Source organism: Nyctibius grandis, chromosome 5, assembly GCF_013368605.1.
Source record: "Nyctibius grandis isolate bNycGra1 chromosome 5, bNycGra1.pri, whole genome shotgun sequence".
Lineage (NCBI taxonomy): Eukaryota > Metazoa > Chordata > Aves > Nyctibiiformes > Nyctibiidae > Nyctibius > Nyctibius grandis.
Window position 1 is genome coordinate 25033226 of NC_090662.1, and position 19020 is coordinate 25052245.

Sequence of the window (19020 nt, forward strand, 5' to 3'; positions counted from 1 at the left end):
GACTGAGGACAATAAATGAGCTGCATTTTTGTCTTTTGTTTTACCTTTTTAACTGCAAAAGAGTGTGATTTCAAAACAAATCTGTAAACCTTTTGAACAATGCTTCATTATGAAATTTGAAATGTTCCTTCAACTTACCTGGCTACAGTTATACATCAGAAAAAAAAAGCCATAAGCCATAGACAAAAATAATGGTCTGGTACTGCTTATTCACAGTATCTACTGGTTACGGCACCATTGCTAGTACATTATAAAATTTACTTTACAGCAGGCACTGTGACTGTCATTGTACTTTCTAAAAATCTGGTATTCAACAGAGGAGTAGTACATTCCTCCCAGTGTTTGGGAGTCTGAATCTTCTGTGGTTTATTCCAAGTTTTAACAAGTTTTTATTAACTTCACAAAGGTTGTTTTAACTTCTGCTATATGAGAAAGATCTTGTTGGACTCAGTTGGAGTCACAGCTCAATTCAGCAGGGTGCTGCTTCCCTGTCAACTGAGGTGCACAGTGTGAGATGCTGTTACGCTCTAGCTGAGAACACCACTATATCAAAGAGAAAGATGATTTTGGCCTATGCTATAGTCTGTCTCTTTGTACATGATATTTCTAAAACCAGCAATAGAGTATAAGCTCACACTGTTATTGTTGAGCGTAACAGTGTCTGAAGTTCCCATTGGTCTTAAGGGATACAAAGGACATTTTCTATCTGTTGGTAAAAGATATCTGTTCTTTCCATGAGCTCTTTAAATGCTGCTTGAGTGGGAAGATGAATTCCATCATTACTTGAAAGTAATATTTTGAAGGTTGCCTTGATACCTCCATACCAACAACAGTTGGGTATGTGTTTATTGGGTGGAAAAAATTTATTATATCAACCTGCTATTTGAGGAGTGAAGAATAATTTCATTGCTTGGAAGAATGTAGACTGGCATTTTTTCTTGCCCTCCATTCTGTCAAAGGAATTGTGAGCAAAGCACAAAGAGATTTCCAAAATTTTATGTTGAGATTCTTGTATCTTCCTGGGGTCTTAAGTCTTTATCACACATAATTTTCTGCTACTCCTTTTCCATGGTTGCTCACATCTAATTTTTGCAGCCAGAGTTTTGCTGGCAGAACTGTGAAATTGGCACAGTAATTAATGTGCCACTTGTCACTCTCAAAGCACTGTTTATTTCACTGGATTTCAGTTTTTTTATGAAAGCTGCTATACAAAACAAGAAAACAAAATACTTTGTGGGAGACAGACAGACATAGAAGAAAAAGTATATATGCTGAAATTCTGGGGCATGTAGATTTCTGTCCCCACTTCTACTGGCTAGCTTCTGCTTGATATGTACCCAGAAGCTCAAGCTTTTTTTGGCATTCTCTCAAAACCACTCACAGTGGACTTAGTGCTCCAGGTGCTTCATTAACAAGTCTTATACTGTAGGAATTTACTATGAACTGGATATTCTCGTTTTCTTGGGTTTTATATGGAGAAACGTGAAAACATTGGGTTTCGCAGTGGTTTGTTTTTTTTTCCCCAGTAAAGATAGATTTCATTCTCCAGTCACTGAAATAGAACTTTAACATACTTGAATTTGTGTTCAATAGACCTCAACTATAAATATGATTCACCTATACGTATGAATTCGGGGGTCGAGTGAAAATGACATTCTTTGTGTAGTTTTTGAAAAGTCTCTGTGGGAGTGCAGATCCTTGATGTCACCTTGAGGGAATTCATCAAAATGTGTTCTGATTTGGCTGGCCTGGTTGCCAGGGTAGATGTGTAGTTTTCAATCTTTGAACATTTTGTTGACTGAAGGAAGAAGAGAGTGTCGATTTATAACTTCTGACAGCTTCAGCAATGGCCCTTTCTGTCAGGCAGTGTCATGTATAGAGGAGAGAGCAACAAGCACACCTGCTATCCTTAATTTATTTTGATAAAACACTTTACACAGGTGATCAGTGCTAGAAACTGATCACATTAACTGTGACCATATTTAGACACTTGCGTCTCAAGATCTTTTATGAGCATTGGCTCCTAAGTTGATGATATTAATTTTATTTTCATACTTAACAGGGAAATTCTTTATGAAGTTGATTAAAAGATTTCTATTTTTTTGCCTACTGCACTGTATTCATATCCTAAAGTGAAATTGTCCCCTTCTACAACTCAAAAGGAGTTTGTTCACTTCTGTTTTATCACAGAATTTCCTAATGTTCTGTAATACACACACAAAAAAACCCAACCAACCAACCAATCAACAAAAAGATTGCAAAAAGATTGTCTTTTTAAATTATTTTAATTAACTCATAGACAGGGTAGATTTTGTGATGATGATAATAACACACATTTTCTCTTTGTGAGGTTTTTTGATTTATTACCATACTGGCTTTGCATTATGAAGAACCTATTCAATCTCTAATTAGTATTTTTCCTCCAAAATATATTTTCTTGAAAATTGCTTTAAAGTTATATATCCTAATTGCTTTTAAATTTTTTTCAGGGAGTGCTGGAACACCTGTTATCTTCAATGAAAATGGAGATGCTCCTGGACGCTATGATATTTTTCAGTATCAAATCACCAACAAGAGTACAGAATACAAAGTAATTGGTCAGTGGACTAACCAACTTCATCTAAATGTAAGTACTAGTTTGATTATGATGCTGACATTGGAGAATACTCATTTGAATATTACATTATTTCAAAACACTTCAAAAATATTGATGATTTATTCTCTGTAAGTTGACAGAAGAAAGCTCTTCCATTCTCTTCTTGAGAAGACAGTAAAAGACAGCACAATAACCTGAACCAAATTCTTTTTATTTTAAACTAGGTTGGGTTGTATATTTACCTGCTCCTTTAAATAATATTTTAAAATCATTATATATCTGATATTCCTCAGACTGATTATGAAGTTAGACAGGGAAATAGTAACTCAGCCTTCAAAAGAGTATGTCAGACAAAATGATGGGTACATATATATTGCCTAGGTGTTTCAAATAATATAAGGTGATGGAAATGTATTTAGTAAAAGAGAGGTTTGGACTCTAAGCGCTTCTGATTTAGTTGAAACACTGGGATGATGAACTACTGCAATAAAAATATTTATTGAGTATAAGGGGAGAATTTGGAGTTTTTCTATATCATTAGCTAGGATTAGTATAGTCCCTTATTACTTAATAGCAGAAGAAACAAAAGATACAACTTACCCATCCTTAGGAGGTGTTTCTAATTGCTGCCTTAATGTAGTCTACAAGTTTTGTGGTGGTTAAGCCCCACCTGTGCATGGAATTATATTTGTTGTGAAAATTGCCATCCCAATAATATTCGGAGAATATAATATGCAATATTTGTATGACAGGTAAGCATCAAGCCGTAGGTGTAACTAGAGAAGCCATTGGGTCCAAGGCACTTCTTTCTGTCGAAAGATGGCTCCATGTGAGGAGAGTTAGAGTCATGAGAAAAGCAAAATGAAGTTAACCTGTTTCCTTGTTAGCTGTGCAATATTTACAGGGTTTACTTGAGGTATGTTACCCATCTGTGTAGCTCTGCAAATGTGAAATATGAAGTGTTATTTTGCTAAGGACTCATGAGAAGGGCAACAGTGTGGCTTGACGACTAGATTCACCAAAAGGAGTTTATTCAGTGGCTTTAATCAAACCACAAAAAGCAGGTTTCAAACATCTCTGATGTTCCATGTGAGAAGTTCCTGAAGAAGAATGACAGTGTAGTAAATATTTACAAATGATTCTTCTGTTAAGACTGCTTTGCAATAATTGTCTGAGTGCTACCCACAGTAACACATATGATAACTCTCAATTTTCAGCCACAGCTCTTAAACCACTTTACCATATCTACCATTTAATACCTATAACTACTTGGCAAGGACTCATTTATTTAATTCTTCTGCACAAATAGAAAAAACTCTACCAAGAGAAACTGTGTGTAACAGATTGTGTGGCAATGTTATCTCCCTCCACTAACCTGATATCTGTTGAAAGGCATGCAAGTAAAAAAAAATGGTTAAACAAATTTAAAGATTAATATTAAATAATAATTTCTGGAAAGCACTGGAGTTAGACCCTTATCATAGCTTTTATGGCATGTATTCCAGATCTTCACAATTGCTACAGTTTTCTGAAAAGTTAGTGTTTAAGTGAGCTGAAAACTGATACACACATTTTGCACAAATGTTAGTACTAACAGCAGTTACATAGTAGTAGCTAAAAGCTACCTTAGAATTTGGTTCAATTTTAATTCCATTCCAATCTGCCTTTTTCTATCCCCCTCTAGACTGCTAAATTTTTGATTAAGCCTGTAGCTTTTCAGTCTCATTATTTCTGCCTGATGTATGTGTACTCCAGGGAGTTCTCTGAAATATGATTAGATTGGCTGCTTCTCAGACTACTGAAACCTCACCATGTTAACCACATTGACCACAAAGCTAACAGGAAAGGATTTATCTAAGGACACCCCTTGTTAACTCTCATTAAGAATGGATGTGTTAGGATGTTCTTTGCCTCTCTTTTTTCATCTCTTTTTTTCACCTCTGTGAGCTCACATGCTGGATACAACTGGTTGTCCAAATTCACGGGCGAGCTCTGTCTAGCGTGTGGAGTCTTAGAGATGCAACCGGGCCAGCACACTGCTCCACATAGGGTGTTTCTTCTCTCAGCCTTGTACCATGGCCCTGCTCTCAACCCACCACCCCCTGCTCTGCTGCACACCCCGTGCTCACAGGGACCTGGATGCAAGCAGGCACACAGAGCTCAGTCCCCCCCACACAGTGCAACTGGATTTATTCAGCAAGGAGATGTTTCTCTCCCTACCTTTCACTCCTGGTTCTCAACTTACTCATCTTTATCTAAAGCCTGGAAGATTTTTAAAGAGATGACTGAGTTTTATTTGTTAAAGTTTGTCAGGGCTTGAGATGCTGGATGCTGGTCTCCATCGGTGTCTGCCGGCGCTGGTACAGTAACAATGAAGAAGGAAGTCGTAACAGGGATGGTACAGTTTGTTTCCATCTGTTTCTATATTCATTAAACTTAGGACGTGTCAATGGTGGTTATGCCACATGATGATCTGCTGTGGCAAAGCTGTTGCCTCTTCTCACTAGACAAAATGTATTAAAACCAAATAATCTTTGTGAATGATTGTCAATACTCCAAATCATCATATTGCAAATTAGATAGTGCCTTTGATTGCCAATGAATCAGAGGCAACACAGTGGATGTCTTCATTGGTTTCAGTGAAAACGCCTGTATTTATTGAAGGCAAAGCAGTATTGAGATGACAGAGCACTTTTTACCCTGCTGTTCTATGAAGGAGATGCTTTTAAAATATAATAATTTTCCCACTGTATCCTTCTTTCTTTGCAGTTTCCTCTTAATGAAAACACATGTAACTATGATTTTTAATCAATCTCTGTCAGCTAGATATCCTTTATAGATACTTCTACTCCTGCTATCACAGATATTTCTTCCTCAGATTGCGTGGTAACGTGTAGCTATGATGTGTTTATGATTGTGTTCATCTATACAGCTGGTGTTGTTCTTCAGAAAATTTATAGCTTTTATTCATCTGTTTATTTTCTATGACAGAAATATAAATCATAAAAGTACCAGATTAGTAGTACAGTTCAACCTTTGGAACAATTATTGTAACTAAGATTAGAACATGTCTTGCATCTAAATAACTGAATCAAAAGGTTTCTTTTTTTTTTCTTTCTGATTTTTATTTTTTCCCCTTCCTTTTTGTTTTTCTTTTCCTTATGATGCTCTTTGATATTTTCGCTGTCAGGTTTTGGATGCAGATCTCTGTTGTGTGGGCTATGGCTCCTCAACCGGTGGCCAGCCCTGGTCCTGTCTGACCTCGACCCTCAGGATTCAGGATTCCTCTGGTGGTGTCACTGATTCCTCAAAGTTTTCACTGACACTGAAGGGTCCTTGTGGCCAAGCTTCAGACTTGTTCCTTTCCTGGTGCAGTGCTGGCTTTCCCTTTGGACAGAAAGTGCTGACTCTGGCTAGATAAAGACTCTGTTATCAGGCTCCCTAAAGGGCTCTTTGTCAGCAGGCTTCACCAGCTGCAGCGACCCTTCTAGCTGAGATACTGTTTTCTCCCTGTAGTTCTCAGTAACATTAATGTTCTCCTTTAGGCAGACCGACCTTTCAGATTTCCTCTGAAGCAGCTATAGCTTCCAGATATAGGAACTTCATGATTACTGATCAGTACTACTCTTGCAATTCTTACAAAACAAATGCATGCATGACAATGCTGAGAGATACAGTATAGAAGTTAAATTAAAAAAGAATCATGGTCTTCAAAATTTAAATTTTTGTGTGTTTCTTGAGTTTGAGTGAGGTATCTCAATCTTTCACAGATGCAAGGAAACTCTGAAAGCAGGTATTTAGAAACATCAAACTATAATCTCAAAGAACCCGATGTTATTTTATACAATTATCACTTTACATGATTCTGACAATGCAAATTTATACCCCTTTTAAAGTCCTTTTACTCTCTAAGGTTGCCTGACTTAAATGATCTTAATGGACTGGAAATAACCAGACCCTAAAAATTTTTAGTATCACTTTGAAGGAAAAAATAATTGCCTTAGAAAATCTGATCATTGACTACATATTAACTGCCAGGGTTTTCTGTCGTTTGCTTTCCTCATTTTCCTTTCTTTATCAGTAGAAGAAGATAACTTATTTTCAGGAAACTGTGATAGTTAAAATGCTTTATTTGAAAAAATATTCTGGCTTTCATAATGAATAAAAATCCAGGAAAAGATAGCTGTTTCTGCAAAAGTTATGTTTTATTCATATTGCAACAGTATTTTGCATACCAGGTCACATGTAAAAGTTCCCTACAAATGTGTAGGTTTAGCAAATTTGAGCTCTCAACCATGTAATCTCTGCAGGAGGAAAGTTGTTAAAAACAAGCTTGCTTTTCCTGGCACTTATGATTTGAAATCAGCTTCCTTTTATGATTAATAATGAATTCCCTCTTAGAAACTTTGTTCTGTACTGCACATGTTGTAATAGGGGCTAGATTAAGATTTTGACTGATCGCTTTTGTCAGTGGCAGTAAATGGAAATAATTCCAGTCCTAAAGTTTTGATAACAAGTTTCTCAGTTTCCTTTCCTTAGGAACCCATTCAGTTTGTCCTGGTTCATTTCTGAGGGATCTTTTTCCCCTCTTTAAAAATGTTCTATTTTGAAACCTAAATGCCAGTTGGAAAAAGAAAAGTTGAACTGCTTAAGAATTTTTAAACCTAATATTTTGACTTTAAAAGAAAATCCATTTTAATATAGTTTAAAGTATTCTCAGATTTCATTTCAAGCTTATACGTTGTTTTGGTTTACCAAAATCTGTGTTTAAAGATCCTAATCTGAAAAAATGTGTAGACCCAAACTGATCTTCTTCCAAGTTAGTAGTGTTGATTGATGGGACTTCAGGCAGACACTATTATTGGTGCTTTTAGAATTATTTAGATGACGCAGTTAAAAAGCTTGAGTGGATATCCATTTATGTGATATTATTCCTTACAAAAAAAGCACAGCATATCAAAACACTGTATGTTTCAAGTGAAAACAGTGAAATTTTTAAGACAGAATTAACTTGTGTTTGTTTTGTTGTTTTTTTTTTTCACCAGAGCACAAGAGTTCTGTTGAAAGCCAAGAGAAATTTTACAATAACAGATTTTTGACATTCTCTTAGAAATAATAGGATACATAAGCTTTCAGATTTATGGAGTATGCATTGAGGATATAAATGACACAGGGGCATCCATTTTTCTGTAATGGTCTTGATTTATGACTAAGAAAACCATAAATTAAAATTACACTGATGTGATGAACTATCAGAGAGACAGCCATAATCATCATCAGCCTTAAGCACAGTGTTTGGTGAACTAGTAAAAATTGGGACCCCACATCGACAATGAGCTTCCCTTCAGGCAGCCTTATCACAAAAAGATTTGAATCAGTATTTGATTTCTCTTCTTTTCTAGGACTCTTGTAAATTATGTATCTAATCCTGAAGGAAACTGTGAACACTGACATTAGTCAATTCTTTTGGAAGTAACAGATTCAAAATGCATTAGTTCCCTTTCTTGTGACATAGTAAAAGAAAAAGATTCAAGAAGCTTCTGATGTTTTCTCTAACTGCAGGAAACAAGCTTCAAGCTTTGCTGTAGGCCGCTATATTTCATTAAAGAAGCCAGAGAGCCTTTTTTTTTCCTGTGGTAGCTATTATATAATTGGTAGATGTTTTCAAATTGCTGAACCTAAGCCCTGTGTTTAACAAAAGAACACACTACAGTGAAATACACAACAGGAGCACTTAGTGCTGTATATGATTATATCTATAAACAAAATACGACAATCATACTGCCTGCAGAGTGGTGTTCTGTCCGTATGTAATAGGACAGTAGAGTTCAAACTTACGCTCCATCCATGTTATCTGCCTGAAAATTGTTGATGCTGGGTTAAAAATAAAACTCAATGAGACAAGCAAAAATGTTTTAGGTTCTTCTATTCATCTTCTCAAAATTATACTGCTGTCTTCCTCTATTCTACACAGGGCTGAAGGTAGAAAGATATTATGGTTTTTAGAAGACTGCTTAGGTTTTAAAAAGCTAGTCCTGATCTTAGCACTGATCATAAGTATTACTCAGGATTTATTCTTCTTTACTGTCAGAGTCTCTGAGGTCATTATGAGACTTGTAGTCACTAAGGACCAATGCTAGACTGAAGAGATAAGTCAATAGTAGACCACAGTGGATGCAAATTGTAGACAAGCCAACAAAATACACAAAACATGGAATAAAATTGGGATTTTATGATTTTGAAAGGTTACAGATTGTATTATTCATAAAATAATTACTTTGGAATGGGGGGGGAAGTAAGCTGAATATAGATGTTGAAAAAGCATTAAATGATTTTGAGATGTGTCTGTAGTAGAACAGATGGTATTTCAGACATGACTGAAAATCAAAACGGAACTTGGGTTCAAGAGCCAATGACCTTACAAAAACCCAAGAAGAATGACAACTTGTCTTCCTTCTGAAGCTTTTTACTTAGTTGGTCCTAATAGTCTTTTTTTTTTTCCCTCAATGAAATAGACATCTTGACTGATTCTCTAGAGAAAAAAAAAATGAAAAAAGACACCTGCTAAGAAAATATCCTGAGCTTTGATAACCATTTGTTCTTCATTAGAATGATACCAGATTGCCGATGAAACAGCTTCTGCTTGAGTTAGGATGAACAGGGATTTTTTCCCACCTTGTCAGGGTGAGTGAAAGTCAGGTTTCTCAAATGAGGCATGGGGCTGCAGTTGCACGTGTGGCTGTGAATTTGTCACAGGATTCTTGGGTGGATGGTAGATATTTAATAGATCTTTGTGATCATCCTTTGTAAGAAGTGTTATGATTAAAATGAACTGTTCTTTAAATAGCCAACAGGACCACGGAGTATTTTTGTTTTTTAAAAAAAACAGAAAGGAGGCCTTGCCATGCATGACAAAAAAAATAAATCACTTGTAGTTTAAAATATTCTTTTCTCTTTCACAATAAAAACAAGTGTGCAATGATAGAATGATGAAAAATAAGGAGCTTTTATTTGTATTCCTGGAGAGTTCTGCATTCATATGTGGGGCTTCAGAGCAAGGTTAGCTGCTCCTCTGCAACCAGCTAATGTTGTGACTTTTAGCACAGACAAACAGCTGCTGGGCACAGGAGGTAATTTGGATTATGCATGGCTGAAAGTAAGTCTGCAGTGAGTTGTTTTGTGAGGTACCAGTGTGAAACATGGAGTATCAGCATGTTTCTTCCCCAGTCTCTTCCATCTTTCTTCTCTCACCCACAGAAATTTATATATGTATTATAAATTGAAGATTGAGCTGCCCTTTAAACCTAGAAGCAAAAGGTTCATGCTTAAAAGCAAAAATCGTAGATTAAATGACTTTAATTATTGTTCATTTGTGTTACACAATGGAAGTATACTACTAAATTAAAAATTGTTAAATGGAAAATGAAAGAGGCGTTCAGTGGTTGTGATATAATGAAAGAGAATAGCCAGCAGTTAGCAGAACATTACTATGTGATTATTTTTTCTGTTTGCTTTGCTGCAATTTCTTTTCATCTTTCAGTAGTATTAATTTCATTTCATTTCTTTAGGATAGTCATCTAATATTTATCTAGGATGTTTCATCCTGATAAATCCCCAAACACATTTTTAAAAATTATTTAAAGACAGGGAGTGAATTATTTTCCACATTTCTGAAATGCTATTACTGGTTTTAGTGGTGATACTGTGACAGTACAGTTTTAAGGCAGGGAATGAAGAATGCGTAGCTAATTTCATTGTAACTTCAGCTTGCAGTAAACATATTTAGTGTTGAGTGGGACAGTACAATGTGCTGGGAATGACCAGATCAAACATGGAGGATTGTAGTAATGTTTCCAGTAACTTCATGAATTGAAGTGAAATCCTCTTTATGGAAAGCATATTCATAAAGCTAAGCAATGGCTTTGGAATAGTAACTGAGATCTGCATTGCCAGAGGCCATTGCAGCAGGGAACTCCTAGACTTGTGATGTAATCTATATGTTCTCTTCCCAAGTACTATGACTTCATTTGCAGAAGTGTGACTTCACTTCAAAATGTAGAGTAGCTGGAGAGCATCCAGCTGCAAGCAGAGATAATGATCAGCTGTCTAAAACTATGTCTGCAGGGAAAGGTTGAGCAAACTAGGATTGTTTAGTCTGGAGAAGACTGAACTGAGGGGAGTTAGGTTAATCTCTTTCAATACAGAAAAGATTATTCAGGAAAAGAAGAAACTGTTAGTCATAGTTAATTTGGCTATTAGGAAAAATAGTGGCTTTGAATTACAGTAAGGGAGATTTAATGTAGACATGCTGGTAGATTCTAATGATGAAGATAATTAAGCACTGGGCTGCATTGCCTGGGAGGCTGGGCAATCTCCAGCACTATGGGCTGGTTGGAGCAGGTGAGCTGTACACATTGATTTTGCATAGTTGATTCAGAGGTGGGGTCAGAGGAATGCTCCCGAGATCTCCTTCAGCCATCATTTCTTAAGTTTTCTGGGTTTTGTTAGTTCATTTTGCTTGACTTGCTAGTAATCCCCTCAAAGATTTCCTCTATGCCTTGAGCAAATCCTGGGAGGGATACAAGCAACTGTATTCCCTCTGTACTCGGCACTGGTGAGGCCGCACCTTGAATACTGTGTCCAGTTCTGGGCCCTGCACTTCAAGAAAGATGTTGAGGTGTTGGAGCGAGTCCAGAGTAGGGCAACCAAGCTGGTGAAGGGTCTGGAGGGTCTGACCTACGAGGAACGGCTGCGGGAGCTGGGGTTGTTTAGCCTGGAGAAGAGGAGGCTCAGAGGTGACCTTATTGCAGTCTACAACTACCTGAAGGGAGGTTGTAGTGAAGTGGGAGTCGGCCTCTTCTCCCAGGCAACTAGCGATAGGACAAGAGGACACAGCCTCAAACTTCGCCAGGGGAGGTTCAGGTTGGACATTAGGAAGAATTTCTTTTCAGAAAGGGTTATTAGACATTGGAACGGGCTGCCCAAGGAGGTGGTGGAGTCACCATCTCTGGATGTGTTTAAGAAAAGACTGGACATGGCACTTAGTGCCATGGTCTAGTTGACATGGTGGTGTCAGGGCAATGGTTGGACTCGATGATCCCCGAGGTCTCTTCCAACCTGGTTGATTCTGTGATTCTGTGATTCTGTGAACTGACTCCTACACTCTAAGTTCCTGAGTGAATGCAAGACTGTAGGTCTTTAGAAGAGCTCTAGAAGAATGCCATGATGGATCTGTTTTTTTATAAACTTGGTTACTTATTTAGGATCTTCTTTTGCTTCAGGTTGTGCATCACATTAGTAGGTAAGAACAGCTTTTCTGTGAAACCTTTCCATTCACATATAGGACTCTAGACTGGACTTTATTTTACATAAGAGCTGCTTAATGCTTCCCAAGCTGATTTATGTTCCTTTATGGCTATGTAGAAAACAGTTTACTATTGTGACAGTGGTGATTTCTTTTACTTAGACCTACTTTCCCTACCATTTCTCAGAGAAGCATTTCCCCTGTAACCAAAAGCAATACAGCAGCTCTACCCATAACAATATTTAAAATGCATCATTAATTAGCAAAGAAAAGTATGATCATCAGCACTTCTGATTTACTTTATTCCTATAAATATAAAAAATAGGTTTCTTAAATAGGTATTCTGTAAAACCACAAAAGACAGTTTAAAGAATTGAGCTGTCATGAGAACACATTGGAATTTTTCTATTTGTTTGGTCTAGTTCTCATCTCAGTTTTTTTTTGTGCTCAAAATATTTAGTACCTGAAATCTGCTCTAGCACTACAGAAGACAGCTAATGATTCTGATTCTGTGATTCTATAAAGGAATCTCAAGAGACTATCTAGCCCTTGCATAAAGTTAGCATCTTCTATATTTATGTTACTCCAAGGATGAAGACTTTACAGCCGCTGAAGGCATTCTCTTCCATTTTTAACCACCCTTATCACTCTGAAGTGTTTTATAAATACCTGACTTTAGTCCTCATTGCTATAATTTAAGCCCGATACTTCTTATTTTATTCAGTATACATCAAGCACATCCTCATCCTTTTCATGTATTCGAAGACTGTTGTTTTACCACCTAGGCTGTGTTATTCCTTCAGGCTACACAACCTGAATTTGTTCAATTTAGTCACATAGATCATGTTTTCTAGACACACTTCTGATCTTTGCTGATTTCCTCTGGACACCCCATTTGGTTCTCCTTCAAACTGAAAAACAGTGATCCAGCCTTCACAAAATGCTCTGGCTGAAGTCTCACTAGTGCAGAGCACAGGAGAAATGTCATTTCGTGTATTCATGAGCAGAGAGTAGAGGGGAAAGATTATTTTATCTATCTGCATTTCTCTGGATATTTGCCCCTTTTGCAACAGTAAAACATTGATTCAACATATTATAATCCACTAAAGCCCTGAGATCTCCTTTTTCTGAAGAGCTACTATCTCTCTATCCTTCCTGACCCATAATGTGCTACCTGTTAGTTGTCCCTGTTAAACTGCACGTTCCTTTTTTTTTCAGACTCTGCAATATCATTTGGCATAAGTGTCCTGACCTTCAGCATAGCTTCAGCTTTTTCCAGTCTTATTGTCCAGATTTGATCACCATATGCTCTGTTTTATCATCCAAACTGCATTGAGTGGTTATTAAAAGTATTGAATAATAGCAGACTAAGAATAGACCTTTCCAGGCCCTAGCCTGTACCATCCCTTCCATTCTGACAGTGAATCAATGACAAATTTTATCTTCCCACAGCTTTCTGATATAATTCTTACCTAGCCCTTAGGGGCTAGATCTGTTTCAAAAGGTTGCTTATGACTGAGAGTGTAATTTGAGATGGTGTCAAAAATCTTTCTAATGTTAAGATAAATGACACCTAGCTGCTTGCCTCTCATCCACGATGCCTGTTACCCTCTCACTGAAAGAAATGTGACAGCTCATTGTTGACAGATCCCTTTTGGCTGTTATTTGTCTTGTTTGTTTGTTTTCTCTGTGTTTTTGAAATGTGTTTGTTTATTCCTTTCAGGATTTTTTCTGGGAATTCAAGTTAAGCTAAATGATTGATAATTCTCTGGCTTCTTTCCCCCCTTTTCTGAGCATAAGCACTAGGTTTTCCATTCGCAAGTTCTGCATACTTCCCTAAATTCTCAGGAGCTTTCTATCTCCTCAGTCAATTCTTTAAGTAATGTAGAATAAATCTCAATATGTTCAGTCCATATGAAAATCCATGACTTCCTGAAGTACTCTCATTTTGAATGTGTTCATCTTTCTTTCCTTAGTAACAAGGATTTTTTTTCTCCTTTTTTTTTCTGACTAAATGTACTGTGTGGTATTTTCTCTAGCTTAAACTTCTTCCACATGCTTGTTTTGTGCCTGGCAGATCACTAAGTCTCTCCCCAGAATTTTCAGTTTAATTACTGAGTCTTCATTCTAAGCAGCAGCATAGACTTGGCAGAGAGAGCTCTTCCCCTACTGCTGAAAAATCTCAGTATGAAACACAGCCTGTTTTCTGCCAGTTCTGAAAAAGTTCATACTTTCAGACTTTTTATATGTGGTTTTGTTACCTGTCTGGAACTGTGTTTCAAGGGCTAGTGTGATATTATTTTGTTTATGTAGTGCTGAAAATTCAAAATTCTTATTGTGGAAAGATCTGACTGTTCACTAAGAGGAGAAGGCAAAGAAGATATGAGCCATTATAGTAGAAAACCACCTTAAAGTAATGCCAAAGCATACATCTCAGTATTTAGGATTTGCAGTGCTTCAGGGTAGAATGTACTACACATATTAACAGCTTTTTTCACTAAAGACTGGTTGGACAATTATAGAATCATAGAATCATAGAATTATTTTGGTTGAAAAGGACCTTTAAGATCATCAAGTCCAACCGTTAACCCAACACTGCCAAGTCCACCACTAAACCATGTCCCTAAGCACCACATCGACACATCTTTTAAATCCCTCCAGGGATGGTGACTCCTCCACTTCCCTGGGCAGCCTATTCCACTGCTTTATAACCCTTTCAGTGAAGGAATTACTCCTGATATCCAATCTAAATATGTCAGGAACCGTTCAGGTATAATGCCTCTTTTCTTGAGGCAGGGAAATAAACTTGATTCCTACATTTTAACTGAGCTTCTCTGTTCCTCTGTCACAGTCAATTAAGGTACAAGGTTGCTGAGGTGAGGGCAATTTTGCTCAAAATTTCAAGTGCTTCACTTTGCTGAAACACTGTTTAGAAACAGAGCAGCACAGGATCACAGGATACTCCAGCTCTTTTCTGTTATTCCTTGAGAAGTCAATGATGAAGTTTTTGCCTTTCTGCTTTCTGTCTTGCTGCTGCTTATGCTTGGATTGAAAGATCAGGAAATAGATGCAAAATTGCCCTACTCTCTTCTTTCAATCTCCACATTAAAAATCTTTTTGCTACAATTTCCTCAAAAAGCATCTGTCTGGAGGTATGCTATGGCTGCTGACTATCATGCTGATCTGTGCTGCCTTATTGTTTTTAGGATGTCTTTTTCTGTATTCTGCTGATACTCTGCTTTCTTTATCTTATGGTTTCACTGTGAATTACTTAGGATTGAGACCATCATTTTTTCTTGCAATTTTGTATAGCTGTTAGTGCAATTGAGGTCTTGGTCTGTGAGCAGTGTGGGAATAAAAAGAATATATTATTTGTGTGTTGGTATTATTTTGTAGGAAAGGTTGTGCAGGTTGGAATTTAGAGGCATTCATTCTTCAGTTTCATATGCACAGCATCTTTGCACTGACAACAAATGGGGTGCACCATATACACACCTTCTTTGCCTCAGTCTTTAGTAGTAAGATCAGTTCTCAGGATACCCCGTCCCCTGAGCTGGAAGGCAGGGACGAGGAGCAGAACGAAGCTCCCATAATCCAAGGGGAAATGGTTAGAGACCTGCTATGCCACTTAGACACACACAAGTCTACGGGGCCAGATGGGATCCACCCAAGGGTACAGAGAGCTGGCAGAAGTGCTCATCAATCCACTTTCCATCATTTATCAGTAGTCCTGGCTAACAGGGGAGGTCCCAGGTGATAGGAAATTAGCAAATGTGACACCCATCCATAACAACAGGCCTGTGAGTCTGACCTCGGTGCTGGGGAAGATTATGGAACAGATCATCTTGAGTGCCATCACACGGCACGTACAGGACAACCAGGCAATCAGGCCCCATCAGCATGGGTTTATGAAAGACAGGTCCTGCTTGACTAACCTGATTTCCTTCTATGACAAGGTGACCCGCTTACTGGATGAGGGAAAGGCTGTGGATATTGTGTACCTGGACTTTAGTAAAGCCTTTGACACTGTTTCCCACAGCATTCTCCTGGAGAAACTGGCTGCTCGTGACTTGGATGGGCGTATGCTTTGCTGGGTAAAAAACTGGCTGGATGTCTGTGCCCAAAAAGTTGTGGTGAATGGAGTTAAATCCAGTTGGTGGCTGGTCACAAGTGGTGTTCCCCAGGGCTCAGTATTGGGGCCAGTTCTCTTTAATATCTTTATCAATGATCTGGATGAGGGGATCGAGTGCACCCTCAGTAAGTTTGCAGATGACACCAAGTTGGGTGGGAGTGTTGATCTGCTTGAGGGTAGGAAGGCTCTACAGAGGGATCTGGACAGGCGGGATCAATAGGCCAAGGCCAACTGTATGAGGTTCAACAAGGCTAAGTGTCAGGTCCTGCACTTAGAGCACAACAACCCCATGCAACACTACAGGCTGGCGGAGGAGTGGCTGGAAAGCTGCCTGACAGAAGAGGACCTGGGGTTGTTTATCAGTGGCCGCCTGGATATGAGCCAGCAGTGTGCCCAAGTGGCCAAGAAGGCCAAGAGCATCCTGGCTTGTATCAGAAATAGTGTGGCCAGCAGGACTAGGGAAGTGATTGTCCCCCTGTACTCGACACTGGTGAGGCCGCACCTCAAATACCATGTGCAGTTTTGGGCCCCTTACTACAAGAAAGACATTGAGGTGCTGGAGTGTGTCCAAAGAAGGGCAGTGAAGCTGGTGAAGGGTCTGGAGAACAAGTCTTACAAGGAGCGGCTGAGGGAACTGGGGTTGTTTAGTCTGGAGAAAAGGAGGCTCAGGAGAGACCTTATCGCTCTCTACAACTACCTGAAAGGGGTTGGTCTCTCCAAGTAACAAATGACAGGACAAGAGGAAACAGCCTCAAGTTGTGCCAGAGGAGGTTTAAACTGGATATCAGGAAAAATTTCTTCACCACAAGGGTTATCAAGCATTGGAAGAGGCTGCCCAGGGAAATGGTTGCATCAGCGCCCCTGGAGGTATTTAAAAGACGTGTAGATGTGGTGCTTAGGGATGTGGTTTAGCGGTGGACTTGTCAGTGCTAGGTTAACAGATGGACTTTATGGTCTTTTCAACCAAAACAATTCTGTGAAATATAGTAGCTATGGAGCACCAGACTTGGGACAGGCCAACTCAAACTTTAACTTAGGTAACTGTAAATAAAGGCAACAGTTTTGGGAGGAAACTTGTTTGTTATGGGTATTAAAAGCTTCATGAAGAAATGCAACTCTTTGCCAAAACTAGGCTCCTTTTCTTTTCTCAAAACCCTAAATTTTCCGAAGTATGCCTGCAGGCTATTTCTGCATGATCAGCTCCAGGAAGAAACAAAGTATTTCCAAGCCTTATGGTTCAAATGGCCTTAGTGCTGGACCTGGTCAAAAGCTATCACTTGACCAAAAAGGGTAATGGTGGAAGGTTTCCTCTCAAAACAGCATTTTCATAAATAAAAATCTAAATCTGACAAGTTTGGGGTTTTTTTTTCATCTGTGGTTTTTTGAACATGCTTAATTATAAGCAAAGTTATGACACAGTCTGCTTTTGGTAGCATATAATGACTGTGTGTACATCATGAAAATCTCTCCAAGTGCATGTCAGGTACATGTAAGGGCAGTGAGCACCTCTACGTAAGGGTGTGTGATAGAGATTTTCTATGTGACAATGGTCTGCATAAAGAATAACTTTGGAAACCTGAGTTGCAGTCTGATCCATTGATAGTAATTACATATTTTCAAAATATAGACAATAGACCATGCAAAGCACTTCCAAAAAATCTGAAGTCTGCTGATGTCATCTAGAATAGGTTATTTCTGTGTTATAAAATTATTAAGGAAATAATTGTGGTGGGTATTTTTTGTTTGTTTGGACTTTTGATTTGTTTTTTTTGGTCTCGTTTGTAAATAAAGAGATTATCTCCAGAAACAGGTACTTAAAAATTAGTTGTGGTTCATGCTTCCAGAAAGTAAAAAAGAAATCTTGCTTACATTGAATAGAAGAGCCTACTAGAGTGCTGTAATATTCCATCTTATAGTTACACAGTGCAGTAACAGTAGCTGTTTACTTGAGGACCTACTAAACACTGCACTTCATGCTAGTCTTTTCCCCAAGGCATGTGAGAATAAAGTGTTGTTTTCCAGTTATTCCATGCACATTAATAAGTTTGTTGTTTGGCAAATTGAAGAAGGGAATATATTGCAGTTCCTCCTACCCTTGTACCAAGAGTCTGTTAGGGTCAGCACTCTGTAGCCCATCAGTACCAGTCAAGCCACAGGCAGAGAAAAGTAAAAGTAGAAGTAAAAAAAAAGTAAAATCAACAGACCCTAAACCATTCGAAGGCCAGCATTTTAAGTCTGGGGTTTAAAGTCTGTCTAGCACTAATAAATAATCTCTGTAGATTTTGATACAGTGGGACAACGATTCCCTGTTTAAGGTTTCCACAGTATGCTCCTCTATGTAAGTATTCAGCAGTCATGAATTATATGACTTTACTAGTGAGGTGGTTTCTTTGAGGTAAAATTACAGTCTCAGCACACTAAATAACATACTTCCATCGATAAAGCAAGACTAGTTTTTAACCCTTTCTGCTTAAGAGCATAAGAAACTTTATATTTGTTTACACCATTCTTTTCTGTTTGTATGTATTACCTCAGAGCATCCTTGCCTTTAATTATTTTGCCCTAGCTGAGAATGACTTGTTAATATTACCAGAACATTAAAAATACATTCTCTTAGCTTTAGTAATTCCAGAGATTGGTGACATCATAGTTCCAGGAAACTGGAGATGACAAGAAAGATTTTGACATGCTGAGGAAGAACAGAATTGTTATGATGTTTCTGGTATTAATTATTTGGAAAAATATTTCTCAGTTTTAAAAGTAAAAATTGTTTTAATCAGGCTTTCTAAAATATAAGTACTCACTGGGCAAAAAACCTTCCAGACCTGAGAGGTGGAGATCAGTTATATCCCTACTTAAAATTCTTACACACATTTTAAACTTACTTACCTAAGTGTTTCCACTGCTCCTGTCTGCATGACAGCTTCCCTCTGGCCAATTGCAAAGTTGAAATTCAAGCAGGTTAAATAATTTGCCCAACATCACTGA

At 38.0% G+C, this 19020-nt stretch overlaps 1 protein-coding gene across 1 annotated transcript in view; it reads left to right on the forward strand.

The window, feature by feature from the left end:
• Nucleotides 1-19020, forward strand: part of GRM8 (glutamate metabotropic receptor 8) — a 379997-nt gene that overhangs the window by 297261 nt on the left and 63716 nt on the right. The window contains exon 7 of the mRNA XM_068400373.1: nucleotides 2490-2626. Within this exon, the coding sequence (XP_068256474.1) occupies nucleotides 2490-2626 (137 nt within the window). The remainder of the gene's footprint in view (nucleotides 1-2489; nucleotides 2627-19020) is intronic.